At 32.6% G+C, this 15,971-nt stretch overlaps 1 protein-coding gene across 9 annotated transcripts in view; it reads right to left on the reverse strand.

The window, feature by feature from the left end:
• Positions 1–367: 367 nt before the first annotated feature.
• baz (par-3 family cell polarity regulator) overlaps positions 368–15,971 on the reverse strand; it is a 67,947-nt gene continuing 52,343 nt past the window's right edge. For 4 of the 9 annotated variants that reach the window (XM_088259094.1, XM_088259095.1, XM_088259096.1 and 1 more), the window contains 15 exons: positions 15,049–15,146; positions 14,031–14,227; positions 13,136–13,336; positions 12,179–12,439; positions 11,181–11,356; positions 10,945–11,096; positions 9,603–10,245; positions 8,350–8,525; positions 7,820–7,948; positions 7,633–7,750; positions 7,114–7,537; positions 5,966–6,030; positions 4,672–4,746; positions 4,472–4,558; positions 368–3,134 (listed from right to left, as the gene is read on the reverse strand). In XM_088259094.1, the coding sequence (XP_088115220.1) occupies positions 2,999–3,134; positions 4,472–4,558; positions 4,672–4,746; positions 5,966–6,030; positions 7,114–7,537; positions 7,633–7,750; positions 7,820–7,948; positions 8,350–8,525; positions 9,603–10,245; positions 10,945–11,096; positions 11,181–11,356; positions 12,179–12,439; positions 13,136–13,336; positions 14,031–14,227; positions 15,049–15,146 (2,938 nt within the window). In that variant the 3' untranslated portion in view covers positions 368–2,998. The remainder of the gene's footprint in view (positions 3,135–4,471; positions 4,559–4,671; positions 4,747–5,965; positions 6,031–7,113; positions 7,538–7,632; positions 7,751–7,819; positions 7,949–8,349; positions 8,526–9,602; positions 10,246–10,944; positions 11,097–11,180; positions 11,357–12,178; positions 12,440–13,135; positions 13,337–14,030; positions 14,228–15,048; positions 15,147–15,971) is intronic. The other 5 variants (XM_088259098.1, XM_088259099.1, XM_088259100.1 and 2 more) reach the window with 3 other exon arrangements.

A 15,971-nucleotide genomic window follows, 5' to 3' on the forward strand; every position in this document is an offset into this window, starting at 1 on the left:
TCATATTTATTAATTAATAAAAAATATTTTTATCTGCATTAGCACCTTTAAAAAATCAAGTAAATGCATTTCAAACCTTAAAATATAAAATCAGGAATATACTGTTACGAGATGTCACTACCTAGAAAATGGCGGCCATATTTGATTACAAACAATGGTTACTACAGTTATCTATGGCATCTTATATTATTCCATAGAGAAATATAAAATGATTTAGGCATTATCCATCCATTTCTTACCTAGATGATGATTTCCACAATAAAATTAAAACAATTACTCTTTAATGACATCTTAATTAAGCAAAAAATATATCAAATTTATAATACGTACTAGGAATATAAAATGTAAATTTATTTTGATGTTTTCTTTTTTCATCTAAGACTCTAGTATATATATAATCTTTATGGTAATTTGATCTTTGGGTTTTTAAATAACTGTAAAACATTCAATCACTATTAATTATTATTTAACAAAATACACATCTGTGAATATGAGAGCATTGTTGCATATTCTGATAATGATTTTATATACTTACAACAAATTAAGGTGGGAAAAAATAATATTCAACATGAAATGAAATAATATGTTTAAACTTTAACTCAGTTCTATAATTCCAAATCATTGGCATGATAAAATACGCTTCCTTCATTTCATTAAAAATGTTTTGGAAGTATAGGAATAAATTAATAATGATTTCATACATCATGTACTGCAAATTTCTTCACGAAATACACTATGTATTTTAATATTAACCCTCCAACAAGTGCAATACCCAGCGATATATGAACGGGTCTAATAGATACACTCCTTATTCTTGTCAATGTATTATGTACCTATCAGAAATATATTAAATACGGAAACATTTGATTATGTGTTCATTTGTAGAATAATATACACGAAATAAGATTTCTTATTTCTATTTTGTAGTACGAAAAACATACTACAAAAAAATGTCCCTTACGGTGTTTTAAATTTGGACAGCCGTAATGTAAACATAGTTTTGTCACTTGTTTTTTTTTCATATTGTATGATTTTTCATATTTTATTTTTAAGGTTAAACTTTGAACAGGTTTTGGGAATTGGAGATTTTAAATACTCTTTTCAATTTTCAAATATACTCAATTTAAAAAATAGTTATCAAAAAAAAAACTAATTAACAATATATATCATAAATGGGCACAATGTATTTTGCACTAAAATCATGGACTCACTCTTTCAATTCCAGATTTATGTATAAAAGAAACTTTGCCTACAGTTGCGAGGAATACAGTGATAAATTATAAATCAGCAGAACAAGTTTATTTTTGCTAAAATAAATGTTCAAATAAACTAAATATGTATATGTTTTGTATCTAATAGATAAATTGCACTGATAGGAGGGTTATTAGATAGGAAATTAATACATTTTGATTTATCACCTAATTACACTTCTACAGAAATCACAATAATAATAATTCTGTAAACAATATTAAAAATAAATTGATTAATGACTAGAGAGAATGAATGATTTTCTCATTTAAACAGTTGAAATTGTATAAAACATTTCACCTAAGTTAATTTAAATACTAATTCAATACTAGAGAAATTATACATGGTATTTATTGCTTTTAAGATACTTTCCTTAACTTTAAAACCAAACTTACGAAATGAGAACATTAACAAGTCCACGGTGCCAATAACAGATTGTTAAAAAACACAACAAAACTTTTAAACTGTTCATTTCTTACTAAATAGAGCGGTAGACCCATTAACAGTAAGTAAAATTGCGTGATACGTAACAATGCTGCAATATAGAATTAACCTAATGAAGTGTAAAATTCTTAACACTTAGCACTCTAATTATTTAAAATCACAGAGATCAGCATATCAATTTAATGTAAGTAGTATAATTAATACATATAAGTGGATGGGGATATTAATGAGAAGGTCTGTAACATGGTTCTCATCCGAGGGAAATGGCACTGAAAGGATCAACAAATATGCGATATTTACTAATCTGAAGTCACTTCATGCACAACTAAACGTCTAAGGCTTAAAAGGACGGAGATATATTTAAGTAAGAAGGCCATCGTAAGTAAAAGGCGGTTATTCTATCACTATAGTGTACTATCAAAAATACTTGTTTCATTCTTATTTACATTAAAGTATTGTAAAGAAGATAAAAACACACTTTCAAATGACGGTTTGTAGCAGAAACAACTTGCTAAAAATAAAGTTATAAGAAAATAATAGTGATAATGGAAGGCTCAATTACGGGGGAAGCCACTGCAATTTAATGGAGGTAGTTTTTTTTTTTTTAAATAGTTTTGATACGCAAAATTTAAACTACCGGTATAAATTAATATCTTTATTGTTCAATGATCAATAATCAATATTGTAAGTCTATTTCCATTCCTAAATTAAACGTCTTTCATGTTTATATATTTTTTAAATAGTTTGGACTATAAAATATTGAGAGCAAACTTAAAATACACTTTTCATTTATGAAAATCGAAGGATATTAAAAAAAATATAATAATAATTCTGCGGTATTTTTTCAGCGAAAAAATTGTTAGAAAATATTTAAAAAAAATTGAAATACAGAATGCAAATTAAAATTGTAAGCATTACTTTTTAAGTAAATTTCAAACTTTTTATTTAAAAAAGTAATATAAAATTTATGTAATATAAAGAGGCGCAAGGCTAATCGATCACCTTTCCTTTATGTATTTAACGATCAAGATAACACTGCTAATATACGATGCAGTGCCCTATGCACCATTGGGTGCGGATAAGGGTTAGAAGAATAATGGATGCCATGTTGCTCATCACTGGCATATAGAATGTGAAATAATAGATCAACAATCGTTTTAATTATCAAAGAAACGTATATCCTTGTCGGAGCAAAGTTTTATCTTAAACAGAATTATCACAATAATTTCATGATGAACAAAATGTATTCTGCCCTCGGGTGGAATGTTCCGGAGAATGGGGCCCCTAGTGGGGTGGGAGCTGGTGCCTAGTGGTACGGAGCGACCTTAGCATTAACAGGTCGAGCGTGTTGTATGCTCTCGTATTCGTAGAAGTTGGATTGAGGCCGGTGTTGCTCCCCTCTCGGTGCTCGCTGGGAATGATAGTTGCCCACCACACCCCGCCTGTGAATTAAAATATACCAACAATTAGACCAACTCATAACTACTCGTAGATTAAGATAAAAGTATTTATTAACTTTTATTAATGGAATTCCCTTTTCAATATTTATATTTTGGCCTTACTCGTTCGGTTCTCCCATTCACATTTGCCAAATAAATTTTCTTAGTCGTTCTCTCGTTTTTCATTTGCTCCATATGTTTACATTCATAAAGAACTTTTATTAATATTTTTAATTACTCCTAGTCCTAATTACTGTCGGTACCGGCACTCTGTTGTGAACTAACATTTCACCCACTTAAAATAAGAAAGATAAATTAAAAGGGTTAAAAATGATTAAAGTAAAATTATAAATTTTAGTAAAAAAACAGATATCACTATATCTCTTCTTAATTCCCTAATACATATCGTAGGCGTACAGGAGAAAATGACCAACTACCAAAACGTAAAATGTTCAGGAGGGCCATTTAAGTCACTTTTGCTTGGCAAGAAAATAAACATCAATATACATAAATATCTATGTACACACCATCATAAAACCTTTCATAATACATATGTATATTCTTTTTATTTGGCTTTTATGTTCATTTAAAAAATAATTACTTAAGAAATTGCCAGATTATATTTTACTATGTATAAAACTTTGCAAAATTTTACCATCACCGAATCATTTTTAATACCCAAAACAACCGATAAAAAAATTGTCTGTGTTTGTTTATTTCGGAGAGAGCGTATTTTTAAATACAGTGAAACCTCTATCTATCGTTTTTAAAGGGACCTATTAAAATAAACTATGAATGCGGGATTAAGAAGTCAATACGCAAATAGATACGACCGAGTAAAGATACCGTCCTCCCAATCTGCATAACCATTCGCAGGCTAAAATTCTATGAAGAATACATGTTTCAGATGCAAATGTATTTATTTAAAAAAAAATACAAACTTTAATAGAATTTAAAAAAATACTTTTGTTTTTTAACTGTTTTATTTTCGTAAGTCAATAGTATATTTTCGGCTTCTGGTATGGGTTATACAAGCTTTCGATAGTTTTTATCCCATACGTTGCCGTTGAATGTAAGAAAATTGGGAATAATGTAAGAAAACAGACAAAATGTATCAAATATGCAGCTTAATTCGAACGATAAATGGTGATAGAAAAATTATCAACGCGGTTTAGTTTAGTATGAAATTACGTCGGGATAGAAGAAATAAACAACACATCCAGGAAAACGATTATTCGAGGAACGATAGATAGAGGTTTCACTGTAGTATAGTTTATAATGCTGTCTGAAAATAGTTGACACATAAATCAATGCTGGAAAAACAAAAAAAGATGGTTTACCTTTCTTCCTCTGCTTTGACCCTCTGCGCGTGCACCTGTCGCCTCATCTGCCCGATCTGGACCTCACTCAATCTCTCTTTCCGGGCACTGAAATCAACCAAGGCGAAATTTCAAATTACCGCCTGCATCTCCAATACTTTATTAAGTGGGATTCCGTCACGCCTCTCGGGCACTCGGGGATCTTAGGATAATGTTTTCACCTCGTGTCTAGTTCCTGTTTGGTCTGCGTATTGAAAATGTTGGTAGATTCCTTCGCTTGTCTTGCTACATGGGTACTACATAAAGAAAAAGCTTTAATTGTTTATCACATCTGGATTAAAGACAACTGTGTACAAAAATCCTACAAATGCATCATGTTTTGCACATTGGACTCGAAAGCTTCCAAAACAAATTTACTTACGAGATATACAAAAATATTTCAATTAATAATGCATTTGATACACTAACATTAATATTGTCTTTGATGATTATTTCTGGACAAATTCTTCTTCTATATCATATTAAACTTGTTAAACTAATCGCCACAGTGGTCACATACATGAGTGAGCACACTAAGTAATTTCATATGTTAAAAAATTCAAATATCATTATAAAGAATAAAAAAAAATCTCTTGGTCTTAGGCATAAAGATGTTTTGAAATCTTTTGTATATACTCGTAGATCCGCAAAGTACATAAAAAATTACTTTTTATAAAATTTAAACCAGTTTTTTTTAGTAAAACATTAAAATTCTGTATAAAATACTATTTCATGATTAAAAATTAATTTATTTATTAATTTATATAAGGTTTCACTACTAAAATAAGAACATTATATGTATCACTATATGAAGATTGGATAAAATGAATAAATGCAATGCGGATGCAAAAAAATATATGGAATAATATTTGTTAAAAAAGCAAAAAGCACATACTGAAAAAGGTCACTGCGATTGTATAAAAGGTTTATGAAAATATTTATGTGTGTATTATGATTTATTTTACACACATCTAGTGTAGTGATAACCATGTTAGATTACCAGCTTCGATTTTCAGGAGGTTCAAATAAATTCAAGTGATTTTTCACTCTCATATTTATTTAACATCACCCTGGACAGCTACATGAAGCGCAGGACTAATCACTTCGCCTTCATGCAATTAACAATCAAGATAATACTGTATCAAAGCGATTCAGTGCCCAATGCACTATTAAGTGCGAATGGTAAGAATAAGAAAGAAGAATATAGTATAGAGTAACTTCTATTGGAAGATAATCTATGTTTAAATTTATATGTGTATACCCAGCATGATTTTACGATAATAATAATATAGATTGTAAAAATTACAGCTATGATTCTGAATTAAAATGACTAAAATCAGTTGGTTGGAATAACTTAAAGCGGAAGCTGTAAAACTCTCCTCAAAGTGTTTTCAATAAATTCATAATCCTTTTATAACGTAAAAATAAAATAAAATATATGTACAAAGGTGGGAACAAATGCAAGTTGATAATTACTTGAGGTTTTGCTGTAACTCTTCATAGTTGGCATAGTGACCACCACCCCACGGACCTTCCATTACCTTCAATAAACAAATTATCATCATGTAATGATTACCCGACAAAATAATGCATGGAAAAATGTTAGTAGAAATAAACACGGCAGTTTCTAAAGAATATCGGGTGTCCAACATCACTGACCTATCACAGTGAACTGTCTTCTAGGAAAGGGTGAAAATCAGAAAAGATCAAAAAACTATATCCAATTTTTCCAATGCGAACACGAAATTCTGTTATTTTGTGTCATTGGCATTAAAATTATACAATATAGTATATTGAGCATAGCTGCTAAGAGCATGGAGCTTATTTGAGTGTTTCAATTTGAGAAATTAAAGATTGATATTTTATAAATATGTATTGAAGTGTTAGCGTAAGAACTTAAATAGGGCCTCTTAATAATTTCCTGTTTTTAACATGACAATATAAATTTTGACTGATTTTCAAAATGAATAAGATAAAGTAATGAATATTATGCAGAAAACTAATTGAATTCATTTTAATTTTGTTTTAATAATATTTTAATGCTTAGTATCGTATTTGTATATAAAAAAATAATATTTATTTTGCTTTAATTGGACACCGAATAATGATATTATGGTTGCTTTACAGAATGATGAAAAACTAATCTATAATATGCAATGTATTATGGATTGACATACAAAATTGCATAACAATATGTAGTTTTCAACCTGTGTGATATTTGAGAAATATGTTTTAAAAGCGACTAATAAACTCCGAGAAAAATGACAAATAATGCACAATTAGTAAAACACTAAATGATTATTGCACACGTGTGTATGTACAAGGAATGAACTATTTTAATGAATCGAACAGAGCATGCTCAGGCAGAAAGCGGAATGTAATATTTTAAGGGATAAGTAAGATATATCATTATATAACAGCGAGGTTTGTCACAATGAGTTTCTTTTGCACAAGTATCATAGAACATTTTTCCAGGTTTATGCATTTCTAATAGTTCATCGATTATTTCTAATGAATGAATTTGGTTTTCTGTTGTTTCTCATTGTTTTTAATTTTAAGCAACAAATTTACTTTAATTGATGCACTTAAGATATAAATAAAGCTTAAATGATTGCAATGCACACCTGAGATATAGTATGAGTATTATGAGTTTGTCTGGTCGGAGGATGTCTGTAGGGGGGCGCCCACTGCATCCCTCGCGCCCCGCCTGCCCCCCTCTCCTCCGCCCTGTCCCCCCTGTTCCCGTTCATCCTACCGCTGTCCCCCCTGGTATCCAAGCGCCCGTCCCTGCCGTTACTCTCGCCCAATCTGTCGGAACTCGACTGCCGGGAGTGAGAACCGTTGGTCATGTGGTTTTCCGGTTTCGCCGGGCCATTGCTGATGCCGTATGTGACTTCTGTATTTTTCGAAGGGGAATCCTGGAGCCTTTCGGTTATATCGGATTTAGCGAGAGATTTCTCGGACGCCCGCCCGGGATGCGACCGACTCGGGATCCCATTGTAAATTTCTGCTCGAGAATCGGGAATTTTCGGACGCGGTTTGCCCAATCTAAAATAATTAAAAATATGAGTTATTTTCTCTCAATGACAATTTAATTATTGACAGTTAGAATGTTGCATTTCATAAGGACTAAATCAGTTTACCTTAGCATGGTGGAAATAGACTTGAGCAATCCTGGTTTCTTGTGCGACAGGGAGGATTGTGTCGGAGTTCCTCGCATAATCCCTTCCACGCCGTTGTCCGTCAGCCAATGTTTAAGAGCTAAAACAAATAAAAATGTATACGAAATCCAAAAGATAAAAAAATCTCAAAAAATTTAAAATGGCTTACGCTGATGCGCCCGTCCATAGAGAGGATCATTATTTCTGCCCTTTTGGTGAAGAGAGACTTCTTGAATTGCCGTTTGTAGAGATTCTAAGCTTGAAGATTTTCGCATGCCTAGTGATGGACCAACTTGCACTGAAAATTAAATAATTATTCAGTTTCATATTACTTTACTCCGAACTCCGTAAGAGATCTGATTGCTGTAGCGAGAGTAAACACTTCCTTAGCTCAAAGTGGTCATATTAGAAAAACAATTTCCAATCATATACATAAACACTGAAGATATTATTACGCTAAAGAAATTCTTGGATTTATTTTTTTGCAGTTTAATTATTCTCTTATTGTGTCTATTTTGTCAACAAGCCAGTGTCCAACTGTGAGGGCAAAATGGAATTACACTGCCTTTAGAATCTATATACTCTATTGACCGCAATGGACTCAAAAACATAGTTTAACATATGATATTCAAATGAGAAAAATATCATTTAATCTTCACAAGATAAATTCACATGACAATTTGACTGGATTTATCTCACCATTTCCGGCCTTCAGCTCCTTGATCTTCTTGTAAGTTCCGGTGTTTTTAGCGTCCATGGCGGCGTGTCTCTTTTCTGACATGGAGCGGCGTCCTATCGCATCCCTCGAGAACCCCCCTCCATCGGTACCGCAGCCACTCTCACTCCCCGATTCCCAAACTCCACCAGGACCAGTCCTAAACACAAATTGAGCTTAGAAATAACTAAAATATGGAGCTTTCAAAGGTTTACCATTATTTGTTATTTAATTTTTCATTAATGGATTTGCTTGTATGAGCACAAAATGCTTGTATGATCTCGAAATGCTTGTATGAGCTCACCTAACACAGAAAAATGATGACACATGGCTCACTCCTTTCAAGAACGTCATAAATCAAAATTCGTCAATTTCTAATTGTACATGTTTTCGGAATGCCCAGAAAATGTACTATATCCCAGCAAAAGCGGCATATTTTTAATATTTACCCGCTACAGGGCAGAAAGTGTTGTTTTGCTTAAAAAGATCTGTTGCACAGTAAAAAGTTCAATAAACGTGTGATATTTATTTTTAATGCATTGTATTATATTTTTTTAAATTTAAAAACGATCTCCTGAAAAATCAAGTTTTTTGATTCATGACGTTGTTGAAAGGAGTGATAGACATGTCAAAGAATCTACAAAATACATTAAAAACTTTAAAAAAATCCTTTTTAGAGTTGTGTTAATTCACAGACAAGAAATCAAAACATAAATTTGAAAAATATTGAGCATTTGTTGTATTTTCTTTAATTGTACCACTAGACTGTGCTACTTGTTTAGAATTTTGAGACAAACAAAAATGTGTCGCTCATGGTAAAGTTATTCAGATACACAAAAGTGAAATCTGTGGTTTAATTTGTGACTATGTGAAGATTATGAAACTGTGTGCAAAAATCCTACAAGTGCATAATGTTTTGCACATTGGACTGGAAGGCTTCCAAAACAAATTTACTTATGAGATATAAAAAATATTTCAATTAATAATGTATTTGATACACTAACATTAATATTGCCTTTGATGATTATTTCTGGACAAATTCTTCTTCTATATCATATTTAACTTGTTAAACTAATCGCCGCAGTGGTCGCATACATCAGTGAGCTATCGTTATAAAAATAATAAAAAAATCTCTTGGTCTTAGGCATAAAGATGTTTTGAAATCTTTTGTATATTCTCGCAGATCCGCAGAGTACATAAAAAACAAATTCAAATTAATAATTTAGGTTATATTTACTTATTAGAGCTGTAGTCCTCTTCTATAATGACGTTGTGAGGTGGAGATCTGATGTTATGGCGGAGGGCGTTTGGCTGCGGGAGTGGCCTGAAGGGATGCTCTCGGCCACCATTTACCATAGACACATCCCCCTGAGTGGCCATACAATAGCTTTCGTTTCTCAATCCCGTCAATCTGTCAATTACGGGGTTCCAGCCGTCCAATCGACCCCACTCAAAGCTGTCTCTTTTATCCCTATCATTCACATCTCGTAATTTGTTATCTCGTTCGTCAAAATTTCGCAGGTCGTTTGACTGGCTGCTGACCCAACTCGTGTTGTTGTTATTGATATTCACTATGGACGAGTGCTTCTTGGAATTGGCAGACTGATTACTGACGTGCGTCTCGTTCAGCTTGTTGGAATTTGTGTCGTATTGTTGGGGGACTTTGATGAAATTCGATTCTAACGATACGACCGACTTGTGATTGCTCGTGTCTCTGGAATTGTTTGAGTCTGTAGATTTGTGAGGGGAATTAGGATTATATATCACAGTGTTGTGGGAGGGAGAGAATGAGCGAGTGTGGGTATTATCGTTCGAGTTGGATAATTCATTTACGCTGGGAGGTGTGTCATCTTTCCATCTCGCTATGCTATCCATACTTTCTGTAAAACAAAGTAACACCATGGGTTAATAGAAAAGCTTTTAACTAGCAATGAAATGTATAAAAAATAACTACACACTTTGTCAAAAGAATTATTACATCTCATTACATACAGTATTACCTCCCAGATAAGTAAGTACACTAGCCACGTTACAGTGAAATATCAAAACGGTCTAAGAGCATTAGCTGTTTTTTCATTCAAACAATAATTAAAAATCATGCTCTCTACAGTGCGGGTAGAATACTCACATTTCGCTCACTCCTTTCAAGAACGTCATAAATCAAAAATCGTCAATTTTCAGTTGTGCATGTTTTCGGAATGCCCAGAAAATGTACTATATCCCAGCAGAAGAGGCATATTTTTAACTTAATATTTACCCGCTACAGGGCAGAAAGAGTTGTTTTTGCATTTTGAAGAAAATGTATTGTTCAATTATTTTTTGAAATTTATTTAATATTTATCAAATGGAGAAAAAACCTTCAGGTTTTACCTAAAAAGATCTGTTGCACAGTAAAAAGTTCAACAAGTGGCTTAATATTTATTTTTAATACATTTTATTATAAAAATTACTTTAAAAACCATCTCCTGAAAAATCAAGTTTTTTGATAAATGACGTTGTTGAAAGGAGTGAGCGATATCTAGTAGGTAATGATAGTAGTAAAAAATAAGTAGATGCAAATATGTATTAATGTGTCTTGCCTGTTCTCCGTGCAATAGTGAGTGAAATATTCCCTTGGATATTACTTCTAGTATGAACTAAAGCTCTTCTTAATGTTTCCATTGCTTCTGCATTTGACTGTCCGACTAACGATACACCATTGATGTTCAATAGCTGGTCATTAGTGTGTAATCTGGAAACAAATTGTAAATATAGAGACTGCCGTGGTTATTCACATGAATCTCGATTCCATGCTGAAGGATGTGGATTTACACACCTTCCGTCTCTTGAAGCTGCTCCTCCATGAAGAACTGACTTGATGAATATCCCCAAGTCCTGTGGGTTAGATCCGACAGTAACCTTTCCCTTTACACTGATTCCAAGGCCAGCTTTTTCCGAATCGTGCACTGGAATGTCTAACCGCATTACAGAACGATGCCGTAAGCCTAAAACCTAGAAATAAAATAAGAAAAAAATGCTTTAAATTCCATATGGCAATTACAATACTAATAATACAAATTTTAATGTCAATATAATTATATTTTCAACTTTGACTATGTTATCGTAATAAAAGCTTTCTTTATCATCTGTATTGGACCCATCCAAAGGTACTATGTATGTATTATCATATAATAATTGAAATAATTAGGAAGAGCTCTTTGCGGTGGTATGGACATGTGGAGCGAATGGATAGCGAGAGAATGACTAAGAAAATATATGTGGCGAATGTGAGAGGGAAAACAGAACGTGGACGACCGAAAAAGACTTGGCACGATCAGATCAATCAGAACCTAAAATCTGGCGGTGTCAAAAGTCTGCGTAATCGGAGGGCATGTATGACTAGATGTATGGATGTGAAGGAGGCGAGGAGTGTATGTCAGGACAGAAGAGTGTGGCATTCCATCCTCTCTGCCTACCCCTGCGGGGAAATGGCGTGATGGTAGTAGTAGTAGTAGTAGTAGTAGTACATATTCAAAGAGATAAAAAGTTCCGTAATTTTAAATTCCAATGAGACAATAATTCAATGAAAAAAAAATCATTTTAATTTTATTTCAAATTTCTTGCAAAATATTGCTTTACATTACGAATTCTTTACATTTTCTTAAGTATGTTAAAATTTAATTACCACTTTTCAAATTTACAATCTTTTACTATATGTATAAGCCGAAGAACAAGTTCATCTATCATTGTCACTTATAAAGTTATTTCATCATTTTTAAAGGTTTTTAGTGTCACTATAGTTTTTATAAAAAACTGATTTTCTATACAACTTACCGTATTAGATGAATTCAAAGCATCTTGCAAGGACAAATCCGACTTGTTGATCTGATCTTGGTGTAAGAGATCATCTTTCGAGGAGCTTTTCTTGATATTCCCTCTCATGGAGTTATTATTCTGATTGATGGCATTCACTATTGAGGACACTCTTCCCGGATCCTCCTTCCTGATTCCGTCTACAACGTAAGGAGTGGTGGTGCTCTGTGGGCCGATAATGTTCTTCTTGAACTTCAAGTTGCTTGGCTGTGGTTCAACCCGCTACAAATAATTTATCTCGATATATCTCCCTCAAAGGTTAAATACAATGTTTGAATACATTAAATAAAAAATTTAAAAAGTAAATTTTTAAAATGCTTTCCCTATCCAATTCAAACAATGAGTCCTTATTTAAGTCTGGATGTAACAGTAGGAAAATTTAAATCAATTGATCAATGTAAAACCAATGAAACAATAAACTATAAACATATTTTTATAATTACTATAAAATTCTAAATAGATCACCAATTAAATATCGGCTATTTAAAAAGTTACGATACAATATTGAGAATATTTTTTTGTCTTTACCAATTTACATGATCAAGCAGGATAAATATGATTAGGTTGCTAAAAAAAATAGATATATTAAAAAATTTTAACTATATAAACTTCAACAAACTTTGCAAAGAAGTCCACAGATGTCACTACTGTGCCCTGTTTTTAAAAAAAAACAATCGATCTTAAATTATCAGGATGAACACAACATGATTGTCCTTACTTTATTGGGACCATTTTTTTAGTTAAATAACAAAATTCATCTGTACTTTCCAAAAGGTTCATTTCAAGGCAATGACCAATGCCAAGTTAATTTTCTTACTAATGACATTAGTTTGAAAATGCCATAACAAGGCGAAACAATTGTCACACTACAGCATTGACTCTAAAACAAGAAAATGAGTAATGGATTGGTTTAAGCACCTGAGTCCGAGTGTGCACGGCGCTGACGGTCTGTATGGCGGCCGTCTGCGGGCGCTCCACCACGATAGTGACGGTGGCGTTGGTGGGAGTGCTCCTCAGGAGATGCACCACCTGCTGCTGGGACAGCCCGCTGACCTGCACCGTGTTCACCGACACCATCCGGTCCCCCGCTCGCAACCGCCCGTCCATCACCGCCGCACCCTGAAACCGTGAGTTCAATTTCATTCATCTTCGGAGCCATTCAGCTAGTTGAGTTTTTTCGGTTATTATGCTATGTATCGTTAGAAAGCAGGGTCTATAAAGAAAGAAACATAACTTTTTTTAACCTGTGAAAAAAAAATAGAACGAGGAACTGCATTTAATGTGATTGAGTAAAAATAATTCATTTTTAAAAACAAAATAGGAATATTTTACAGGTTTCAGAACACATTTCAGAAGGGTATTTTTTTGACCGCTGGCTGCGGGATTTGATAGTTATTTACATATAGTTAAGACCCTATTTAACAAAGAGATTGGTATAAAATATATATAAAAAAACACTGGATAATTCCTTCTTTTCTGCCTTTGAAATGAGGGTGGCGCAGAAGGTAAAAATACCCTTACCGTTCTTAAGCATCAATCGACCGAACAGGTAGAAATACCTTTCCCGTCCGAAGTGTGTTACATTAGAACTCGGTTGTGACAATCTAATGTTGATTTATTCACAGTTTGATTATTATGTTTCCTATCTAGATACAGTTCTATGTCAAAAAGCCTTCACTTGTCTCACTCTGCTACACGCATTCACACTTATGTACATATCATCCATTCTTCTCTTCTTCTTCCAGACTTCTCTTTGTAGCACATTTCACATTGAACATCTCACATGTACCTATCAAACCAACAAATAATTTACCTCGGGCAATATATTCTTGATATATATGGGACACATTCCGCCGATGGGGTTATCTCTCGTGGTGATTGTGAACCCGAGTCCCCTTTCCCCCTTGACGAGTGTCACACTGGTGAGCTGCCCTCCCCTTCCGCCTGTGGGGGCGGACCCCACGCCCACTTCCACGCCGCTGTTGCTGCCGTCCGGCGTCGTTGGATTAACTGAAAAGATATAAAAAATAATGACTGAAAAGATATACGTTGTTTATAAGATGAATTGCGACAAGAAGGTGATTAAAATAATATTCGCTCGAAGTTATAGCAAACAGAAAATGCAGTACAGGAATAAACATGAAGTACGTAAAAATAAAAAGAAGATCAATTAAATCAGTCAGTCATTTCATAGTAAAATCTAATTCAAATAATTAATCATAATATAAAAAAGTAAATACTAACAAACTATAAACAATCGGGCTGTTTAAAGTTGAAAAAATGTTGTGCTAGAAATCATGTATAAAGAAATAAAGAAAACCATTTGCTTGCGTGCATTTTAAAATAGAATGCATAAAGTAATGCAAGCCTCCATATCATTAAGTATTGAATATTTATATGTAACATGGTTATATACGTCATATGGCAATACAAAATTGATTATAAATTAAATGATTATCTAATATAATATTACGACTAGTATGTATTCATTTGCAGCTGATGTTGATGTTGTTTACCCATGTAAAAGGAACTGGTTTTTAATATCCCACAATATATCGTGCTTCATACACAAATTAAATAAAGCTCAGAAGTGAAACATCACACCACATAAGATGTCTTCTTTAAAAAATAAAATTTTAACATACTATATCAATTGAATAGACATGTTCAATAAAATTCCAAACAATAAATTTTATTTATTACTTTCCGCAGCTATAATTATGAAAAAATCGGGATTACAAAATTTATTTTTTATAAAGTAAAAATTGGTTGGTTTGAAAATGAGAGGGACATAAATTCTAATGTATTCGAGTCCAAAAAAATATGCTTACGTGGCAATTCTGGTAACCTGTCCAGTGGTCTCTCTTGAGCGTGAGCTGGTTGGACGGTGCTGTTCACTCCCGACACCCATCTTAGCATATCTTCCACTCTAAAGGTAAAAAGAAAATATGTTAAAAATACGCATTTACCATATTTAGTTTATTTTTCTATCCATTACACATAAGATGAATTTAATTTATTATTTAAGTTGTTACAAAAGTAGCAAAATGCATGTTGAAAATGACAAACAAAAAAATTATAACTTGTTAGTTATCCATTTTGAAATAAGGACTAATGAATCAAAATAAATATGTCATAAATTAAAAAAAAAAATACAAATATTTAAAGATGCAGGAAAATAGTATATAATTTATATTAACTTTCGCTCAGCATCCATAACTAAATTTAAAAAAGATCATAAATACAGAGTGTTTTTCTATAATAATCATGCATTATAATATTAATGGACATATTATGAACATAGAATTCTGGAAAGACAAAATCACAGCATAATTCAAACACCTACAAGCAAAATATAAGACGAAACCTGCTAAAACCAAAACCAAATAAAACTCTCCAACAAACTTCCTACAAAAGTATATAAAATGAACTCCTATGTGATTTCCAATGTTATCTTTTCTTCTCATTTTATTTAAATTAAACTTTTCAACTTAATTTTTTTCTTCAAAATATAAATGTTTACACCTACATAATGCTACATACATATATATATATATATATATATATATATATATATATATATATATATATATATAATAAAACCCTTATCTGCACCCCAATGGTGCATAGGGCACTGCTTCATATAAACGCAGTGTTATCTTGATCGTTTACATATGAAGGAAAGGTGATCTTATGTGATATTTATTTGACCCCCCCTGGGAATCGAACCCGGGACCTCCAGAACGGTAGCCGG

The sequence above is a fragment of the Brachycentrus maculatus genome, unplaced genomic scaffold (assembly GCF_059751285.1).
Source record: "Brachycentrus maculatus isolate JH-2025_06_01 unplaced genomic scaffold, ASM5975128v1 h1tg000110l, whole genome shotgun sequence".
Classification (NCBI taxonomy): domain Eukaryota; kingdom Metazoa; phylum Arthropoda; class Insecta; order Trichoptera; family Brachycentridae; genus Brachycentrus; species Brachycentrus maculatus.